Here is a 21250-nt window from a genome sequence, read left to right as displayed (position 1 = left end):
TTTAGCTCGCTGGATTATATGAATATGTCGCATCCATGGCTATAGTCGTTGGGTTGCATATGTCGGTTATATTAAAGCCTAGGCAACCTCCCGTGCAACTCGTATGACGAAACACTCTGGAGCAGAGTCTAAAGTTGATTGTGTGTTTTGTGTTTGCCGGTCCGCCGTATACCCTTTCAGTATATGTTGCGAGTCGACAGCTACTTTGAGACTTATTTGAAGGGGATATGGACCGGGATTGAGAGGATTAGATTGCTTTGGATAAACACGGTGGCAGAAGCTTGGTTTACTTACTCCTGACTTCAGTATCCTCTTCTCTGGATACAGGTTTCAGTTGCATATGTTTGTCAATTAGCAAGCTCTTGTTGGAGCTTCGAAAATCGACTTTTACGCAGATTGAAAAAGAGAGCTCATGTTACAATGATACCAGGAGTTACTCATACTCAATCATATTAACATAATGGGTATTGCAAAAGCATAGATTCATTTGCGATGGCTACCTTTTTAACCGTAGTAAAAAACAAACTCGTGTCAGACCCTAATCATCCCAGACCAAATTTACTCCTCGTGGAGAGTGTTCATGAACTCCTGGGCAGGACGAGCAGGCTTCTCCTCAGACTCAACAGGCTTCTGGCCCAGCTTCTCCTTGGAGAAAGCAGCGGCGTAAGGGTTGAGGCGGAGCATGACCTGCTTGTTGCGCAGAGGGTTCTTCTTCTGCACAACGGTACGCTTGGTACGAGCCTCGCCCTTGGGAGCGCGCAGCACGGACTGGATTTCAGAGGAGTTGATCAGGCGGGCCAGATCGGCGTTGGCAACGAGGTTCTGGGGCAGGACGTAGTCCTTCTTGAGAGCAGCGGGGGTGGTGGTGCTGCCATAGACCTGGTCAAGGGCCTCGAAGGCGGCAGAGGTCCAGACGATGAAGCGACCGAGGTGGCCACCGGGGGCGAGCTGGAGGAGGTTCAGGGAGAAGACAGAAGAGGTCTCAACACCGGGGATGTTGCGGAAAGCACGGACAAGCTCCTTGCCGTCAACCTCGGGGTTGTAGACGACGAGGGGACCACGGCGCTGGCGGAAGCGGCGGTTCCTCAGCTTACCCTTACCGGCGCGCATCTTCTTGGACTTCTGGACCTTGACGAGTTCGGCGCCGGCACCGACAGCCTTGAGCAGGGCAACGGCGGCCTTGGTCTTGGCAATGGCGGCGTTCTCGAAGGTCTTGGACTCAACGACCAGAGGAACCTCAGGAACGTTGGCAATGCGGTGACCGCGAGCAAACAGGAGAGAAGGAACGGAAGAAGCAGCAAGGGCGGAAGCGGTAGCGAAGCGCCTGTGCAATTCGTGTTAGCCTTTCATCACTCCCAACCATCTCATTCGAGCGTCTCTTCTCCGACCGCTCGATTCGTAGAAAAAAGGATTGCATACTTCTGTCCCAGGTTGACCTTCTGGTGCCACTTTCTCCAGACCTTGGTGGGAGCGAACATACGACCGGAACGGCACTGGTTACCGAACGCAGCCTGACCAGCACGGTGAGTACCACCACCAGAGACACGAGGGATACGAGCGACGGCACGACCTGCACTCAGAATAAGTATTCTGGCAAAACCTCCCTCTCAATCTCTCCAAATCGAGCAAATTCAACATACCGGTACCCCAGGACTCAGCGGAGGTCTGTTCACCAGCCTTCTCGCTCACGGCATAAGGTTGTCTCTTGTTCTTCGCCATACCGGTGTGAACCTGCCTACAATCACAAAGTCAGCCCAATAACTTTCTCTCCTCCATCCCCTTTCCTCGCGTCATTCTCCTCTCCCCCTGTAATTTCTGGATTGCGGTAGGCATACTGGACGATATCAGGACGGATGGGCGCAGTGAAGACAGCAGGCAAGGGCAGAGTAGCCCCGCTGGGCTTGCCATCAGCCGTGGCGATAGTGACGGTAGGGCGGGACGCCATTGTTGTCGACGGTGAGCTGGTCGTTGTCGTCGTTTTCGGAGTTGAAGATCGAGTCTCGAGCTCACGATGTGCTGAGGGAAATTTTCGCTTAGCCCGCGCTCCCGCGGTTGGTGGGTGCGAGAAACCCTAAACCCTTCCTTGCCGTTTTTGGTTGGCTCGCTGCCGAGCGCCAAGACATCCAACGTCCAGCTGTACTCTGTATTCTGTACGATTTGGAACAACCCCAAAACTCATCAATTACAGGATCTGTCCTTTCAGACTCGAATAACAATGATAATTGATTTGATAATGAATCAGCAGATAGCATTTCTAAATTGCGAATTTCTGTATCCTAACCTGCTGTTGAGTTTGAACACGATTTGCGATCTACCAGGCGACATTGTGCCAAGACAACAGCAATCTATTGACCGACAGGACTTTTGCTTATGATCAAGACACTATCCATTACGGAGTACGATCACAGGGAGTAGCTACGAAGTTTTTCAAGATGACAACAAAAAGCGTCAATTGCTCATTTCTATTCAAGTATCGCTAGCAGACTCCCGCCTAATAAGCCACATTCAACGCCAGGAAATGTTCTTCATTGCTTAGGATGATACAGGAGCCAGGATAGGCAAAGAATGAGATTGACAAAAAGAGGGTCCATTGCAAACTACACTTGCAAACGGAAACGAAAGTAGAGAAATTGTTTTGTCGCGTCAGACTTCTTTTTTGCTGAGCCAACGTATCTGATGTTTCCATATCTGAGAGTAGACGATTGCTTGTCGCCCGAACCAGCGGAACACAAACACTCTCTTCCCATGAACGTCGAGCTTAAGCGTGGCGGTGGCCACCGTGAGCGCGCTTCCTGTGGCGCATGGCGTTGATCATGCGAGGCTTCAGAGCTGTGGCCGAGATGGCGAAATTCGCGTTCTGGCCGACGGTGCACTGAGTACCAGCCGCCATCTGCTGGGTCGCGGTCCATTGACCGTTGGCGCAGCGCTGGAAGGAAGAGCCATCGATGCAGTTCCAGAGACCCTCGGTGCTGCAAGAGCCAGTCAAAGCTCCAGAGCTCGAGGAAGAGGAACCGGACTCGGAGCCACTATCGGAAGGCGCAGACGAGGGTGCTGCGGACGTCGTAGGGTTCGCAGGGACGACAGTAGCCGAAGTAGGAGCGAAGACACCGGGAGCGCCTTCAGACTCGGCAGGCTCGCTGCTGCTGGGTTCAGGCTCAGCGGTGGGAGTAGCAGTAGCACCGACAGTTGCGCCGACGCTGACGCTGGCACCGGTACCAGCAGGAGTGGAAGAGGAGGTTGAAGGGGTGGAAGGAGAGCCAGAGCCGGCGCCGACAGTCCACGCGGGAGTACCAGAGCACGCATCTTGACCAGCGGGCTGGAGGTTGCTCGGGTTTCCGTCGTATTCGACAACATCACCGGGGTTGGGGAAGCGAATGTCAACGCCCTCTTTGGTGGTGCAACCATTGATGTTGGCGACGAACATGGCGGGGAAGTTGGCGGAGCGTTTCTCAACCTCGACCTTCTCAGCGACAGGGGCTGCATCCCGCTTGCTGGAGCCGCCGGTGACCGTGATGGGAGCACAGTTCATGTACATCTCACGGTTACCGATGCGGTTGAACCAGGTCCAGGCCAGAGTATATTTGCCAGGCTCAATACCCGCAGGGATGGTGTAGTTGAATTCGAACGGATCCGCGACGTCAGCACCACCTGACATATTGCCGTCCACGTTGGCGGGACATCCACCTTCAATAGACTTGATAACCATCCACTTGGAGTCCTTGGAAGGCTTGAGGTCGGTGGTCAAACTGACCTGGCAAGAACCACCACCGTGCGTGGCGCTGCCGGTGAAGGTCAAAGGCATAACCTCGCCGATCTGAGCGATGGTCTCCTGGGAAGGAGGCACGAAGGCGTTGTCCCGGAGCTTGCAGGGGAAGTCACTTCCGTCAGCAGCGAGAGGGGAATTGTTGAGGCTCGAGTCGCTGTAGGGAGTGGGTTGCCTCATCTTCATGTGAGCTTCGACTGCAGAGGCACCCAGCATGGCAACAGCCACGAGACCAGACTTGGAGAACATCATTTTGACAAGGGAGTGTCGGTTGTCCGACTTTCAGAATGACTGTTTGACAGCTGAAATGAAGGAGGGGCTGCAAGGCTCTCTGATCGTACCAGACGATTCAGAAATTCTAGAGAGTGGAAAGTGTGAGCTTTCTAGGGATAGAAGTTAGCCAAGGAGGAAATCTCGCGAGAATGTTGAGCGATTTAAAAGTCCTCAACAGCAACACCTCGTCATTGGTAAGATGGTGACAGTAGTCCTCTAGCCCGCCTCTATTCATATGCTCCACAGAAGACCAACAATAGAGACCGGTCACAAGGACATTGCAAGAGACAAGAGAAGACATTGAATAGGGGAGTAAGTAAATAGGACAATACCTTTTGTAGCGATCTCAGAAGAATCAGCGAGACCGTTGAGATGTCTCAGAAAGAAAAGCTTTGTTGTTGTCTGACACTTGTGTTTCTCTGCTTGCAGGAAAAGGAATGTAGGGGTTTGCCACAGGCAAAACACCAGAGTATCAAAAAGGAATGAAGAAAAGAAAGTCAGGAACTGGCCTGTAAGAGACTGTCGAACAGTGGTAAGTCTGGAAAAACCGAAGCGCTCAGCGTTATGAGAAGGAAAGAATGCGAAGAGAGATCATTTCAGCATTATATAGAACGCATTTACTTCACTGACTACCGTAGTGGGGTTAGACATCAGCTGCCAGTAAATCGATGCGATGAGCGCAGTTCCACTTGGTCGATTTCATTTTTTCTACGAATCTCCATCTCTGCAGGGTTCTCGAATGACTCGGGTCCAACAATAATCCAGCAATATCGAAAGGCATTACCAAGTAGCCCCAGGCGAGCTACTCCGTACTGCCGTACAGGAAGAACATCTGGATCCTCAATGGATGCAACAGGGACAACCTGAAACATCTAACAACACGAAACTCCACTCGCGCATTTTGTTCTGCCGATCTGTAGAAAAATTTCAGGTACGCAGCGGTAGCATACGCCAGCGGATTGGAATTCTCAGCCGGACCCCTCTGCGAGAGATGCGCGCTGAATCGACCTGAGTGGCTGATCGGGTTTGCCAGGGGAGAATGTGCATTGACGCATTGTAGCGAGTCAGCGATCAGCATGCTGAGGGCGCCAAGATACCACAGGTGCTTTTGGCCGTGGATGTCGCACCATTACCCAGGTGCAGGGTACCTGACCTTAGCTCGAGGTGCACATTGGCTGGGGACGTTTGGCTGTGGGCGCTTTGCGAGGACAGCGATGGCAAACAGCGCATCGCCGGCCAATCAGATTGAGAGTCCATGTGTCTTTGCCTATTCTTGATGATCCTCCGTGAATTATAGTTCATTTTTAGAGGGAGACAGCGGGACAATGTCCAGACAATGTTATTATTAAATAAATTATTGTCTATGGTGAGGTAGTATTTGTTACTGATACTTATTCAAAGAGAAATATGTCAATGGTTAATGGCATTGAAGCTAATCTCATTTGACCAGCATATTGCGGATAGATCGAGTGAATCAATATCGGTTCATTTGACAGGATACACTTGGCAACCAGCACTCCAAACCTACGTGAATCTGCAATTCTACCTAGTGCCAAAGAATTATGATGGATGACTCGAAATCAGGCAGTTACTTCGCTTCGGAGAGGAGTATACCCCTCTAATGACCATGCCACAAAGCCGCGGTGACGGCCCCATTTAACCCCAGGTAGATTTTACATCTAGCACTCTACAAGATGTCTCACTTTTCTCGGGCCACGGGATAGAGTAGCATCTGAAAGTCATTAGATACCCAGATAGAGTATCAACGTTGCATAGAATTCAATTGCTCAAAAGATTGGTCGACATATCCTGGTCCTCGACATAGGCTGTTCGGTGCTCTCAATGGTGCGGCTTAGCGCCTTCTGACGTGGACTCGACTTTCCAATGTTAATTACAGCACCATGGCCTGCAAGTTGATGTCAATGGTCATAAATTTGGATTTGCCAACAGCAAGGACTGATCATGAGCACTATCTAGATAGGTCGACAGAATATTAGTATGTATCTAGTAATTTCATGTCCAGCCTCCTCTCCCAGCCATGGATCAATTCTCCGCATCCGACCCATGAAGTGAGATTATCTGGAACCAACCGACGGAAGTTTCAAGGCATCACAGATTCAAAAGCATGTGATTTCAAGTAGAAATTAATACCAAGAAACACATCTCGCACGAAATGAGGCCATGACCAAGCGAAAGCGATGTTTCAAGGAGTCGGGTTGCCCCTATTGGAGACTCAAAATCGCGACTGATGAGCTTGTGGAGTCTTGGCAAGTAACCTCATGTTTCAGATAGATGTTTCCAATTACCGTGTGGTTCCTTCCCGCCGCTTGTTGCCGATGACTCGGTACTTGTTTCCTCGCTAAGAGAGGCTCATGATTTACTGTGCTCAAGATGAGTGCCCGGTAAACCGAAGGCAACTGATACAGTAGTGGGTGGCTATCTACCCTTTGGCGACATGATTCATTGACTGATCAAGTCAGATGATCGAGTCTCGATGCGAATAGCATATCTAAGGCAGGTGTGAGTGTCGCTGTGCTGTCAAAACTACGGTGACATATTTCGATAAGATGGGTCAAGTTGCGATGATTGCATCTGCACAATCAGGCTGCAGAGTGCCTTGTGCGACCAGCGGATGTATCATTTGCATCGCGTCGGGTAGGCAGGTACCACATGGCCATTGCAGCCCATTTACCTGTCAGGTACCGTGTCGTGTTGTACTATCGTGGCCACTTCCATCTATTAGAGTCCAGCTGGCAAATAAACGTGGTACTTCCCACTCGTAGGTTCATTCAACTAGAAGTCGACGCACTACTCGTGATTAATTTCTTCGCCTTTCATGTGATGTGGAGTCATGAGCTCCCAAATGTCACCTCAGGCCATGAGCCCAGTAGGCACCAGTACAGCATCGAAGAGTACTGATCTGGCTGGCAAGGTCAAGACCAGACTGGTCGCTAAGCCGTCCCTAGCGTGTTCGTCTGTTTCAGCGGCTGCGTCGAGGTGAGAACTCAATTGATACATTGCCAAGTGGTCCCATAATCGAACGGTAGGCAGCGTTGGTATCAAAGTCTTCAATTTTCCTGGCGGAAGTGAGCCAAGCTCCCAGACTCGTCTAGATCGTCAAGGTTCTGCTTTGATTATTTCGCCCGACATTGCTGTGGATCAGCTCAGCCGTTTCGTTGATGGTTCGACTGTCCATCAAACTGTTGCATTCAGACTTTATGTCATGAACTGATGGAGATCTCGTGGGCCATGCACTGTTCTTTGATAGAACTGATTCTTCCCCTGGGACGCTCGTCAGGAGCAGCCGTAACTCCAGTAGACAACTATAGCTGAATGCCGTGGCAGCAAATCCGCCGAATGAGCCATGTCCTGCGCAGAGGAAGAGCAATCATTTCTTCCCTTTCTTTCGACCCTTTTCAGCAGCCCCTGTAGACCCCTTGACGAACCCACCCTTGATCAACGCATCCCGACCGACGGCGTTGATGATTCGAAACCGGTCCGGCCCAAGGAGAATCCCACCGTACCATCGCGATACGACGACAATCACATCCCACACATCCATCAACTGCATGAGGTGGAGCAGTCGCCCACCGGCAGCCGTCTCCCCATCATCGTCGCAGTCCTGCACAATCATCTCTGCGGACTCGCCCTTCCCATTGGCTGGTTTCTGCTGTCTAATACGCCAAGCGCTGATATTGTGCGTCGCAGCAGCAACCTTCTTATCCGTTGCCAGAAGATGGTCCAGATACCCCTGAGCCTGCTCCAAACTGGTAACATGTGCAGCCCGTCCCACAAACACCGATTTCTTCTCCGTCACCACATCCGACAGAACCCAGTCGGGGGAGCTGTCCAGCCCGAATGCATCTTGTAGTGACAGGGCGGCGATATCCTCTGCGTCCAGCCCATGGGATGCCCTTGTCTCTGCCTCTGCTCCCTTCTTCTCACTGTCCTGGTTCTTGCTGCTGCTGCTGCTGCTGTTGCCGCCCAAACTGAGGTCTCGGAACGCCTCGACCGCCTCGTTGATGACATCGAACAGGCAAACTGCGCCAGTCTGGTATGTCCTCCCTACAATATCCTCCAGTACATCCACGGCTATCTTGCCCTCACCGCGTGCACCGGTCGATGCCGTCCCGAGAATTTTCGGCGGGGTATCTGGGTATGACGCATCGAACCCGAGGAGGAAGGATAGATTGGGATGATCGGGTATTTGCAGTTTGACCGTAGTGTTTGATAAGTCGCCGGGTGCGGAGCCGCCCAAGTCTAGTGTTGAGTTGGCTGTGGCTGCTGATGCTGATGTTGCTGCGCGGTGTACGGTGATGGTGTCAGGTTCGTAAATCGCATTGATAGCTTCGATCTCTTCGGCGAGATCATTATTCGAAAGTGACTCAATTCCTGATGTCATTATGCCCGTAGCCTTAGCAAGAGGTACTTAAACAATTGCTCGAAGCGAAGAGACCGTGAGACGTAGTTTTCTTCATAGTAGTGATCAGTTTGTGGTCGGATGGTCACATGACATGAGCTTGGGATAGCTTCCACTCTGCAATTGTTCAAGCAATTATGGATGATTGCTCAGTGGCATTATGCAGACAGTGTTAGTATTCTGACTTCAGTGCATATTATGTGTTTTCAAATCAACGATGCTCATTTCAGGGGGATGGTGGTGGCCGGTTCACGGTTGCTTTGGCATTCCATTCACTCTGCGAACATATATTTTTGGTGTAGAGGTAAGAAACTACATGTGCAACATGCTAATATCCATTATTCTCAAGGATGACTCGATCACGCTTTTGTGAAGGAGAATATCTCCCTAGAGGGATCTTGACTGATAATGAATCGCTAACCAATTCATCTTGATGCTGTCATGCACAATCAACAACCAACTCCCATCATATTTCCCACGCCTTCTACCTGCAAATTCCTGAACTTCTGCGATAATTCCTCAGTACCATCCAAGCCATCCAGATCCTTCCTTTGCCAGAATGCGCGAAAACCCTCCACCAGTCTGCGGGTAATCACCGCCACATCCTTTTCAGGCATCGGGGCAAAACATAATCGGAAGTACTGCCAGGCTTCGTCCAAGGCCTTCTGTGAGGGCGCAAACAAGTCGCCCGGAACTATAAGACACAAAAATGGCTCCTGTGTCATGTGCACCCACAATGCCTTGGACAGCGTTTCAAGCGAATATTTGTCATACAGAGGATGGGTATTGAAGAGTACCTTGATCCAGACAAACATACCCCCCATGGGCCAAGTGAAGTCATACATTCGAACTTTGTCAATCACCTCCCAGCCACTTTCCTCGCTCGACTCAGAAGGCTCCGACCCATCGCCTTTGATGAAATATTTGCCTTCTTCAAGACTGATGCACATGGCCTGCATGCGCCGCTCGTATGACCCTCGAAGACCCTCAAGCCAGCGAACCCAGCCATCCATCTTCCAGCCTGATCTACTTTTGCTTTTGGGACCTTTGACATCTTCATCATATTGTTGACCTAGGATCATCCCCGCCACCATGGCCTGGACAAAACCGGATGGGAATTGTGTCGAAGTCTCAGTAAGACGGGTGATCCTCTCGATGACGGCAGGCTGTGCAGTAATCCAACCCAAGCGGCAACCTGGCGCAATGGTCTTCGAAAATGTGTCCAATCGGATGACTCGTCCATCTGTGTCTAGAGACATAAACGATGGTACAAGAGAGTCCAAAAACGGGTATCCGGACGAATTTCCATGAGCATTATAATTTTGCGTGGTAAGTGACTCGTCAATGGGTGTGTTACGGTAACGAGCCGCCATTCTTTGGGCAGATGGATACTGCAAATTCCAATACGGATCGTCCTCGACAATGATAATGTCGTACCGCTGGCATAGGCCGTAGATCTCTTTCCTCCGATGGATTGACATTGTGCCTCCCGTGGGATTTTGACCAATCCTGCAGCCGCGCGAGAAAGGGCGGGATCGTTAGCTGCATGACGTGCACCAAGTATTGCGACAGCCAATAACGAACTTGACTGTTGAACTTACGTGATGGTATACAACAAATGAGGACGACGTCCTTTGCGGTAATCCCAGTTTACGAGAACATCGGCCAGACCACCTTTGCCGTATGCCAGTATACCTTGGGCATCCATAGTGACCGCGGCTATGTTGAGGCCACGAGGCCGAGCTGTTTGTATGGCATTCATGTAAACAAACTCCTCGCAGAGGATGCCCTCGCGCTGTTGAATCGGGTCCCTATCTGGATTCCAGGTGTTTGTGAAAGTTTCAATAACTTTGTTGAATCCGTCGGTCGCACCGCAGCTGAGCAGAGTTTCTGGACCTCCCGCATACGGCACATTGGGGTGAAGATGCTCCCTTGTGAAATTCCGAACGAATGATGCCATAGGAGGCAATCCCTGAGCCGTGCCGTACTGCAGGGCAGTGGTGATGTCGATTTTCTTTTCCAAATCGACCGTTTTGCTCTCTTTGGGGACAACTACGCGGGTTGGTGATTCTGTATCCTTCTCCGGCGCCGATTTGCCATTGTCCGGGTTAGGGTCGAAACGCTGAGGATGCGCAACGGCAGCTTCTAGTGTGTCATACGGGAAATACGAAGCGTGAGGCATGCCTGGAGGAAATGAGTGAAATGCATTGATTAAACGATACTATTAGAAAAAGCTCGCCCTGCATACCGCCAGAGAGGTTTCCCATGCCTGGGATCACATAGTACTTGTATAATCTCTTGAGATTACTCGACTCACGCCGAACGGTAGTAGAGGAGAAGTGATGCGACAAGTCCAACGGAGCAGAGAGCTCCATTTGCTTCAACCGAGCCATCGTGAGCAAATTAAGCCCTTTCACAGCAATTTGAAAGAGGAAATGGTGGATGGGGGGAAAGAAGGACAAGCGCCATGTCAGCCAGGGGATAAGAAGAATCAGGGCAGCCTTATAAAGGAACCATGGATCCTGCCCGTTATCTCCTACTAGTCAACCACGGGAGAATCATCAGAAATGTCATGATTGATAAGCAGCTTCAACGGTTAGATAGTGGGCCATCCGGGGGCGCCGTTGCTGGCCCCCCTGCCTCTTGGCCTCGGCAAATCCTACGGAGTATCTATGAATGACTCGTGGACGATTGCTAATTCAGTAATTATTAGCCAGAGGAGCAAAATAGGTTCAGTCGAAAGAGTGTCCACACTCAACGCTCAATCTGAATGAACAGTCGTCCCAAAGTCAGATATGATGACCGTTGTTGAATTGCGCAATGGTAAATCCCCGTAAGAACGTGGGGTGATAACGGTCAAACAAGCCTGACAGCATTATATCAACCACTACGGAGTAGATGTTAGGGTCTACTTGGCATATCTAACCAGTGTTGATGTGCGGCAATGGTCTGCAATTATATTACAACTGCATTGTGCTAAGAATGATGCAGATCTGGGGAAATTCAAAGCTCCACATTTTTCATATGTTGATAGTCACAGTACCACTCAACCTGTTTGCATAAGCCGATCTGTTTAACTATAGTCCTAGTCCTCCTGTACGGAGTAGAGAGCTACTTTATTCTTCTTCAGCAGCGAATGCTAGTAAATGCTATTAGCCTACTACTTCATCCTGATCCTATCCGAATATCTCTCTTTGCCACCTCCATGGAAATGTCTTCGCGCCACGAGCTTAGATAATCCAGTGTGATAGGCCCATCTCAAGGCAGGTGACAGCTGATGACCAAGGTTGCTGTCGATCTTCAGTCGAACAATGACATCCCCATCTTGTCCAACTCTCACCTTTCTATCGTTCTATCCTTTGGAATAACCCAATATACCCTCATTATCATCTGTAACGTTGGAGGACATGCCTTTCTATTCCACAAGAGAATGAGTAGTGTTCTTTCACTGGCTGTGAAATTCATTCATTCTACTACTAGTCCTATTGACCCCACTCCGGCCATCTTATCGACTTAGATCGATTAGCCTTGTCTTTCCGCCGTCTCCCAGTCTTGATATCTGTCGCTGGCTTGATATTTGTGTTATAGAGCCATCTCACAATGATTGGTGAAGGTCCGGAGGACGGTTCTCGAGTCTATATCACACCAGTTCTCGACTCTGAGAATCGTGCGACCGATCCCGATACTTCCGACGACTGTTTGCTCCCTCGAGATGAAGAGGCCGGCCCCAGTTATGTCCCCGTCTGGTTACGGGAATCCTCCAAGTCATTTCGCTGGGGCTGGGTACCTCTGCCTATTCGAAAAGTTGGACGCGCTACTGCGAATTGGGTGAAGGGTCCGAATCCTCCACATTCGCTGCTGCTCAAACCGCTATTTCCACAAATCCAAGAGCTTCCGGTCCGGTGCCTGAACCGATTGTTCCCTAAGCGGAAACACAAGATCTCTTTACTTGTACTCCTATATATTGCTTGGTTTACTCCTTGGACCCTTGTTCTGCTTCACTCTCGTTCGGCTGGCTACATCGAGGGATATGGACGACCGCAAACCCTTTCGTGTTCGACGACTCTTTGGTAAGGCTTCCTTGCTTGATTTGTGTTTAAGAGCCTGTTCTGACAACCTATCAGGGAGTATGGAAATGGATGCGGTCTCAACGGGAACGACTGCCGTCCCTTTTCTGCCTCAACCATTGCTTTCCGTTGCCCGGCAAACTGTCACGATGTCAAATTGTTGCAACCTCACACCGTTGGCAACCAGACTTACAGCTACCGAGGACTAGTCGTCGGAGGACCACAACCAGATTCGTCCGAGCCCGGTGTGTACCGAGCCGACAGTTTCGTGTGCCAGGCCGCTATCCATGCTGGGTTCATCACGAACGCAGTTGGCGGCTGCGGTGTTGTGAAGCTAGAGGGAGCGGCACACTCATTCCCCGCTTCGAAACAGAATGGGATTCAGTCCGTGGGCTTTTCGTCGACTTTCCCAAAGGCCTTCAGCTTCGTCGACCTGGCTTCGTCCCAAGCTACTTGCCCTCCAGATCCGAGATGGACTCTTCTGGGCATAACCATTGCCGCCCTCGCACTTCTGTGGCTCTTCTCGACGTCGCCGCCGGTCCTGTTCTTCAGCACCTTTTCCATGCTCTTTTGTCAAGTGGGATTGGTGTCTGATCCGCCCTCAATGCCCCAGTTCACTGACCTTGTGTCCACTTTACTTGCGCGATTATTACCGGCATCGTTCGTAGTCTACGTGCTGTACAAGTATTGCGCGCGTCCTCTCCTGACGCCGCTTTCGCAGCCCAAGTTCCAGTTGACCAAGGCGTTCTTATACCTGCCGCCCGCGTTCATCGGCGCCTTGAACAATTACACTTTTGCGAGACTGATTCCGCTAGAACGTCTGACCCCTCACGATATTCAGCGGCAGCCGGGAGCGAAATTGGCGTTGGCTCTGGTGATTCCGACCGTTGTCATAGTTATCCTCAGCCAAGCCTGGCAAATCCGCCAGGGTGGCTTGATGCCGCATTATCTCAAGGTGTACTGCACCATGGGTCTCATTCTTTTGATTTTGCTTCCACTACCAGGGCTTCGCCTTCGGATTCACCATTACATTCTTGCCATCCTGCTGATGCCGGGAACGGGAATTCCCACGCGACCGTCGTTGATCTATCAAGGACTGCTACTCGGGCTATTCATCAACGGTGTGGCGCGCTGGGGCTTCGCATCCATAATTGAGACACCGGCAGCCTTAGGAGAACTACCGGGGTTTGACGGAGCCAAGGGTTGGTGGGGGGCAACATACCCCAACATCACCGATGCGTCTGTCATGATTTCGCTTCCTGATGCGGGCTCCCATGAGTATCGTGGCAATGGTAATATTACTTTCGAGCTATGGGAGAGAGAACGCATGGCTCAGCTTGATGTCGATGGAATCAGTGTTCTGGTCAATGACGTGGAACGCTGGCGAGGGTACTTGGACGAGGATAAGCGCGGAGAATTCACCTGGCACCGACATGGACATAACGGCCTCGAACTGTTCCACGGTCCTACCATTGAAAGTGACCCGGACGCCGGCGTCGCTGTCACCGATGTGAAGGATGACGACAAACCCGAGGATCTCTTCTTCCGCTTCGCCTTCCTTCGAGGAGCTGAAGCGGGCAAGTACGGACCAGCAGGGGTTTGGCTTGAAGACGGGTCGTGGCTCCCACCAGCGCCCCCGAAGGCTTAGATGTGATAGATACCCTTATATATCGTACCTTGGTTATGATTCGACGACAAAGACTCGGTTAGATGGTCCAAATGATTAGATCATGATGAAATGATTGGATATTAGGTTCTGTTCGGCTGATATTCGTTGACAAGATCATAAATTCTTTGTCCCGCGTTTGTATCTCAGTTGATTTCGGTCTATCCCCGCATCCTTCTCAAACAGTCTAGTAGCAATATTTTCGTCATACATCTATCCATTTACTCCGTAGTTTACTTTTTCAAGCACAACCTGTCGCAGCAGCTCCCACCTCGGTCGGATAAACCGCAGTCTGACCCGGCTGCTCACACTGGCAGCTCGCCGTCGTCGTAGGGATCCCCTCGCTCGCACACGCCGCCGGCGAAGTAACGCAATACTCGTCGGTGGAGGTCGCAGTGCTCATCCCAGCAGGACAGTTACTCGACGGCATGCAGAAGGTATCCACAGTCGAATGCCCAGGCAGCAAGGTCATACTGTACCATTGATCTCTGGCGCAGGAGCATGACACAACTATCATTCACCATTAGCCTTCCCTCTTCGTCATCCTGGACCCGCAAGAGGAGCCAGGGGTTGCGTAGGGACAACTCACTACTAATCGTCGTGCTAGTCGTCTCACCGGCAAGCACACCCTCATACAGCGTCGACGTCGACCACGGGATCCCGCCATTCGAGCACTTGGTTGTAATCCAGCTCGCGTCCACGGGGTAGCACGTCGAGGCCTCGATGCAGTGGCCTGGGTGGTAGACGCCTGGGAAGAAGCCCGCGGAGCAGGAGATCGGGGGCGGCGCGCTGTAGCAGTAGGAGACGGGGGTGCCCATTGTGCAGTCTGTTGTGTGGATGAGGGTGGAGCCGGGGCCGCAGGTTGGGGTTGAGGCTGCGGGTGTGGTCATGGGGGCTGCTGTTGTTGTTGCTAGGGTTGTTGGTGTTTGGGTTGGGGTTGGGGATGGGAGGGTTGAGGCCGAAACAGCTGCTGCGGCTGCGAAGAGGAGGGAGAGGATGGTTGTGGTCATTTTGGTGGTGTTTGGGTTTCTTTACTGGATTAACGAGTGGATTGGTGTGATTGTGAGGGAGTGATTATGAGGGGATGTTGTCTTTTATATATAGGTTGTTTTTGTTTTCGTTGAAGGTACCAGAGTAGTAACGCAGAGTAGTACCGAGCTATATTCGGCTCAGTCGCTCAGGGCTGAGAGGACGAGTACATCCTTACGAGCTTAGCAAGGCAAAAAATGTCTTAGACATGCAGTGCCAGGGCTGTGACGGCAGTTGAAGCAGGCTGTCGAAGCCACACACGTTCGACGCGTTGATTGGAGCGTTGGTGTTGCAGGATTGATCGACGGCCAAGACTGCCCGACACAGGTTTGTGGTTGGGTGACGGGGTGGCCGGGTGTCTCACTACAGTCAGCTTGTCATGATGCTCAAATGATCCAGTAAGAAAACCATAATAGTACTATTTTTAAAAGCCCCCCAGGCCGAAGGGAAATACCGGATTTCTCCAGTCTTGATTCAATTCATATATCCAACAGGACTTATCAGCTCATCGAGCGAATGAACATGACGCTGTCCAGCCTCCTCCCTCAGGGACAAAGCGGTAGGTTGCAAAATGTACAGAAAAAGTGAAGAAAATTGACAACAGGAAGTTTGATAAAAAAAAAAAAGGGGGGATATCCTGAAAATCAAGACGCGAGAAACATAATCTGACGTTAGTCAGCATCCCAAGACAGCCCAATACGGACTTGAGTCAGATGTTCTTGCAGAGCTGAAACATCAGGCAACAAGAACAGGGTATCCTAAGTAGAAGATAGAAGGCGCCTAGCTCCTTTGGTGAAGGTGGCCGTGGCCATGACGCTTGTGGACGTGGTGAACATGCTCTTCTCTCTTCACTGGCGTGTCCGTGGGAACAGTGACAACAGTCGAGACGACACGGGTGGTGGTGCGTGTGGTGGTTGACAACGTCTCTAGGCTACCAGTACCGGTCCCAAGGATGTTTTTCTGGCCGTCAACCCAGACGATAATCTCCTGCTCGACATACACAACCGCTTGAGTGACGGCACTCTCAACATAGGACGTGGTTGGAGTCGGTGTCCAGGTCGAGGTCGGCTTGCTGATTTGCAGGTTGTTCCCAAATGCGCTGACATGGAGCGACAATTCCGCAGAGGCCGAGGCAACCGCGTGAGTGGCTGCACTGAGCGCGCTGGACACCACGGAGCTGACGGAAGCGGAAACATCGCTGGCATAGGCGGGCCCCCACTGGACTGCGAGGTGGTTGGGAAGACCGCCGCTAGTCAAGGTCACCTTTTCGTGCTTCAAGGCGGGGGGCATATCGAATGTGCACTGTTGTTGCTGGTCCTCGCTTTGAATATTGAAAACAGCACAGTCCTCAACCTCACCCGAAGGATTGGTGCACTGCTCCACTGCCTGCTGCAGGACCCCCGATTCCCAGCCCTGCATGAAATCGCCATGATAACCGTATCCTGTAGGGTCGCCGTTGGCGATAACGAAGTAGCCTTCCTTGTCCTTGAACGCATATGTATCCCAGATGCTCTCGTAGAAGAGAGAAACGAGACGTGTCTCGAAGCCCTCGGGACATGTCCCGTCCATAACCAGCGAGGGATAGGCCACGTGTGACTTGTGATCATCCGAGTCGACATCCTTGCCGTTCCAGCACGAAGGGAACATCAACTCGAACCGGACACCGTCGGTGCAGTGTTCGTCCAGATACGTCTTGTTGGGAAGGAAATGGCGGCCAAGCGAAGGTTCGGGATCTAGAGCGTAGTTTAGACAGTTGAAACCGATCGCCTTCTGCCGAAGAGCCTCCTGCGATGCTTGCTTGCCTGTCCATTCCGACTTGGGAGGGTCAGGGATCGGCCAGGGAAAGTCGCGCAGGTATGTGTCGCCAGCAATCATGCGGAAGTTGTCCGGGAACGCGGTCACGTTCTCTCCGTAAAGCAGGTAATAACTGTTGTCGGCGCATCGTCAGCTAGTGCCTGCGTTTTAACTTGGAGACCACACTTACGCGAGCATGCCTCCAACCTGATTGACGATTTCAGCATCGCCATTCTCATGCATAAAGTAGAGCGCTGGAATCCAGTACGCGGACTTGTCCTGAGTGACGGCGCACGAGGTACAGCTGGACGCTTTCAGGTCAGCCCCGCTAGCCGACATAGAAAAGCCTATCAAATATGAGCATCTATACAAAATCGAGCGCGTATAAAGACCATCCCACTAACCGCCAGAACCATGAACTGCATGCACGTGGGACGAAGGCTTGCCAGGATCCATGAGAGGGTCAATTCTGGCAAGACCAGTCCGTCCACGGCAGGGAAGACGCCAGAAGGCGTCAGTGAGACCGGACAAGGCCAGTAAACCGGTCACGAGGCCGACATGCAGCCTCATCATTCGAGCCATAATAGTCGTCGTTTCTAGACTGTGGTTTCAATTGTAAATGAGCGGATCTGACGTCGTATTGTAATGAGCGAAATGGTCGGCTAGAAGCGTCACCAGGAGCAGTGAGTATGAGCCAGACACAGAAATTCAAGCAAAAGAGCGGAAGAAAGGAATGAAAGGCTCAAAAAGAGACCGTTCGCGTTGTTGATGCCGTGGAAGTCGGGGGTACATGAGGTGCAGGTAGTATATCCGACTACGCGCAGCAGCTGGCTGGAGATAGTAAATACCAGGCAGTCCAAGGCCAGACATCAACGTCAACAACAACAATAACAATAACAATGGCATAACTTGCACATTGCACATTCAAGGCACAGCGCACTGACCAAGATCTAGTCAGGAACATGCCCCACGGTACAAGGGAAGAGCTTGAAAATCGTTTCAACCCAAGTGGTTCATCTCTGGAAGTGGAATGTCCCTTGCAGCGAGGGTGGACCGTCACATTCTTCGTTCCATCACAGCCCCACGAGGCGTACCAGGACAGTATAGAGAAAGAGAAAGCATGATCAAAGAGCATTGGCCAGCTTGAAAGAAAGGGGACAAGGAAGGTAGAGCAAATGGAAAAAGGTACATACCCTTCTGTCGAGGGGCTGTTCTTATTGGACTTGTGTTTGTTGTATTGAATTCTTGACGGACGGAAAACCGGATAGTCGATTCGATGTAATGTGGACGAATGAGACTGGAATGCAGGACCTTTCAAAAGCCCTTTATGGAGAAAGTTGCTTGGTTTAAATTCCGAAAAGCTCAGTTGTGCTCTCAGACCAGCCGCTCACCAGAGGCGTGTGAAACGAACGATGGGAAGTGGGAGAAGCAACGCTGCGATAGAGAAGGACTGAAATCCGAAGAGAAGTAGTCAAAAGAGTGGAAAAGACGACCAGAGCGTCTAAGAATGAATGAATAAAATAATGAGCGAAGGGGGAGCACAAGGGATGGTCGCAGGTCAAGGTAGAAGAAGACGCAGAAGAAGGGAAATGAAACCAGGGTCTATGAAGTATGTAGCATCCTTTCTGTTAAATAAAGCCAACTACGAATAAAGGAGAAGACGTATGGAGTTCAAATGAACTGTCTAAGAGCCTAATTCAATTAGCTCTATGGAAACGATTGTGAGTCTTGGGTCTGAGCTTTTTTAGCGGTAGCAGTAATAATTTGTAGTCGCTGGCGATATCCAAATCCAATCTCCAGATATTAATGAGCGGCATCGCCAGATCATTACGCGAAGACTTTTTACCAGGAATCCTTTCACCTGTCCCGTGTGCACTCTTTACTACTATTATTATTCTTCTCAAATCACCCCCTTGTTTCTTGTCTTCTCCTTGAGCAAAAAGTTTGAAGACAATACGTGGTCGTGCTTGGCCTGGGACTGCTAGGAGCCCAATAGGCCTTTGGTGTTTGACCAGAGCGACAATCACCCACACCAGAGTCAAGCCCACGATATGATAGGAAGACGCCGTATCATGACATCCACTGACCAAGACTCCAAGCTGCTCAACAATACCAATAACTGACGACGCAGACTATCGCCGACGCGTTCCCAACAATGGGGCGCTATCGAGCCGCGGGGGTTTGGGAAACGGGATCGAGGGGCTCGGGGAGGGGGTTGGGTTGGCTGGAAAACTATTTCTGAGCGTTAAAATTGATGTGAAGATCGTGTTCAGCGGGTCTTTATCAATGAAAATTGACTGATAAACTCGAGATGATCAAACAGAATAAAATTAGGAGGATGATTCAAAACTGATACACATGCGGCGTTATTGGTAGGCGTTTCAAGACACCAGCAGATGCTCTCTTAGCGAGATAATCAACACACTACCGAGTAGATTAATAGACACTAGAGGCGCTGCGCCCCCGACGGCGTCTTAAGCGATCTCCACCTTGATTAAATAGTGTGTGCTGTTCTTCATGATTCATGATTCAGAATTCAGAATTCTTGTTTGTTGAAGTTGCAGACTTGCATGCCCCTGAAGATCGTTGATACTACCCGCCATTTGAGGATCAGATTCTCAACGTTGATGGAGCCATTAATTTCTTGATCTGTAGATGCTCTGATCATCATGTCCCATGCCAAAGTAGCAAAGGAACAACTCCAGGTACTCGTGGCGCAGATCGTAAGATGATTCCTTTGTTCCTGACTAGTGGGAGGCAACAGAGAATATGACTGGTGATTGGATATTGTTCACGCAGATTGATGCTTGGCGGCGGTTTTTAGCGGTTTCATATTTGCGCTCATCTCCCTTTTTTTCCTGATTTCCTTGCGTCTATTTTGCTCTGGCTTCTGAGAGTTTGTTAGACTCAAGTCTGAAACACAGTGACATCAGTGCGGATTGATGGGGCGCTTGCCCAGTTGGCGGGCTCTCTTGTATGGAAGGAGACATAAGTTATTATTGTTGATTCTGCTATACGTCTCCATAGTGCTCGGCTTCCAGGAAGTTCAAAATCGATGTCGCCTTTGAGATCTCATCGATCGCGATGCATGTCTCAGTTATTCCAGAAAGCCACATCGCGAACGGTGGACCAATTGCACCATATCTTGATATACACAAAACAGCCTCCATCTCGCTGACGAAGCTTGATATAGACAAGCACTCGAGTCAATCCTGATCTGGGTGTGAGTCAGTGAAATCTTATCCCCCCATAGCAGTGGATGAGCAGTGTGCTTTACCTATGATGCAGCTATATTTATTCTTGCCACTTCCCGCTGGTGGCATGTTACCATAAGATGTCTTGCCACAAGCTGTTTCACTATACTGATCGTACCCTTCTCCATGATTTAAATATGCTTCGCTGTTTACAAATCCTTGGGCTCGCAACTCCGGTCAAGTCCTTCCCCCTAAAGCCCCATGATCACTACATCCTATTTATATCAGCCAAGCCCTGACACAGCGTTTGAATCTTTCTTCGTTTCGCGTTGCGCTCATAAAGTCAGACCAAGGTCTGGAGGGTTTCAGCCCCAAACGCTGCTGTAACGCTTCGCACTGGCTCTATGCTGGCAGATCCTTGTCCAGCATGAAAGATTTTGGTATACTGTGCTGCTGTCCTTAGGGTCATCAACCTCCTCTCGTTTGTCGACCAATCCTGCTCAGTAGCCTCCACGCGTGTTGGCCTCTTGGACACCGATACCGTCTTTTTCTATAGTTTCCGTTTAGCCAAGAAAAAAGTAAGTTACTTTATGAAAGTTGACCGACGTGACTGATCAGGCCACTGATGAGGGGCTGGGACCTGCCGCACTCCTTACATCCTCGATCTCACCAAATGGAGATTCTCTCCTCAGCACACTGTCCCAGAAAAGCCCAGTCGTCGAAGACCCTCCTGTTCAAACAATTTTGTCTTTCGTTACAGGGAAACATGGCCATATAGCGATTAGCGGCCCCGTCTCCGTTCGGGGAGCACTATCCCAAAATAGTAATGTTGTCCCAGTTCATCCCACAACGAGCAGCTGCAACCACGAATGAAACAGGCATCTCCGTATTCTCGGGAGTACCCGGGATGCTATTGTTTGACGTGACTACGTTTCATACGATATTGTTGTGCAAGAATAATGAATCCTTGCATGCGCCGCCCTGCTGTTTCTAGAGCAGAGTCGATGGCATTCTTCCTGCTCTGTGGTCACAGCCTACAACTGT

General features: G+C 50.6%; 7 protein-coding genes across 7 annotated transcripts; 1 reads left to right on the top strand and 6 right to left on the bottom strand.

Moving 5' to 3' along the window:
* Positions 1–558: 558 nt before the first annotated feature.
* ALT_6222 (60S ribosomal protein uL4) lies at positions 559–1945 on the bottom strand (the record flags this gene model as incomplete). Its single annotated transcript, XM_033555512.2, has 4 exons — positions 559–1324; positions 1420–1570; positions 1641–1735; positions 1836–1945. The coding sequence occupies 4 exons, from the start codon at positions 1943–1945 to the stop codon at positions 559–561; spliced, it is 1122 nt and encodes a 373-aa protein (XP_033411403.1).
* An 813-nt stretch (positions 1946–2758) lies between these two features.
* ALT_6221 (lytic polysaccharide monooxygenase AA11 family protein) lies at positions 2759–4015 on the bottom strand (the record flags this gene model as incomplete). Its single annotated transcript, XM_033555513.2, has 1 exon — positions 2759–4015. One exon carries the CDS (start codon positions 4013–4015, stop codon positions 2759–2761), a length of 1257 nt encoding a protein of 418 aa, XP_033411404.2.
* Positions 4016–7424: 3409 nt separating this feature from the next.
* ALT_6220 (IMPACT family protein) lies at positions 7425–8438 on the bottom strand (the record flags this gene model as incomplete). Its single annotated transcript, XM_033555514.2, has 1 exon — positions 7425–8438. One exon carries the CDS (start codon positions 8436–8438, stop codon positions 7425–7427), a length of 1014 nt encoding a protein of 337 aa, XP_033411405.2.
* Positions 8439–8905: 467 nt separating this feature from the next.
* ALT_6219 (putative aromatic amino acid aminotransferase) lies at positions 8906–10849 on the bottom strand (the record flags this gene model as incomplete). The annotated part of the gene is made up of 3 exons (XM_033555515.2): positions 8906–9965; positions 10058–10640; positions 10705–10849. 3 exons carry the CDS (start codon positions 10847–10849, stop codon positions 8906–8908), a joined length of 1788 nt encoding a protein of 595 aa, XP_033411406.2.
* A 1207-nt stretch (positions 10850–12056) lies between these two features.
* On the top strand, positions 12057–14171 carry ALT_6218 (LCCL domain-containing protein; the record flags this gene model as incomplete). Its single annotated transcript, XM_033555516.2, has 2 exons — positions 12057–12526; positions 12581–14171. The coding sequence occupies 2 exons, from the start codon at positions 12057–12059 to the stop codon at positions 14169–14171; spliced, it is 2061 nt and encodes a 686-aa protein (XP_033411407.2).
* Positions 14172–14605: 434 nt separating this feature from the next.
* ALT_6217 (uncharacterized protein) lies at positions 14606–15199 on the bottom strand (the record flags this gene model as incomplete). The annotated part of the gene is made up of 1 exon (XM_089600036.1): positions 14606–15199. One exon carries the CDS (start codon positions 15197–15199, stop codon positions 14606–14608), a length of 594 nt encoding a protein of 197 aa, XP_089455498.1.
* Positions 15200–15998: 799 nt separating this feature from the next.
* On the bottom strand, positions 15999–17594 carry ALT_6216 (DUF1996 domain-containing protein; the record flags this gene model as incomplete). Its single annotated transcript, XM_033555518.2, has 3 exons — positions 15999–17145; positions 17203–17359; positions 17417–17594. The coding sequence occupies 3 exons, from the start codon at positions 17592–17594 to the stop codon at positions 15999–16001; spliced, it is 1482 nt and encodes a 493-aa protein (XP_033411409.1).
* Between the last annotated feature and the right edge of the window lie 3656 nt (positions 17595–21250).

Source organism: Aspergillus lentulus, assembly GCF_001445615.1.
Source record: "Aspergillus lentulus DNA, contig: Alt12, strain: IFM 54703, whole genome shotgun sequence".
Classification (NCBI taxonomy): Eukaryota; Fungi; Ascomycota; class Eurotiomycetes; order Eurotiales; family Aspergillaceae; genus Aspergillus; species Aspergillus lentulus.
Note: the sequence above shows the minus strand (reverse complement) of the source record. Positions and strands in the feature narration are given on the sequence as shown.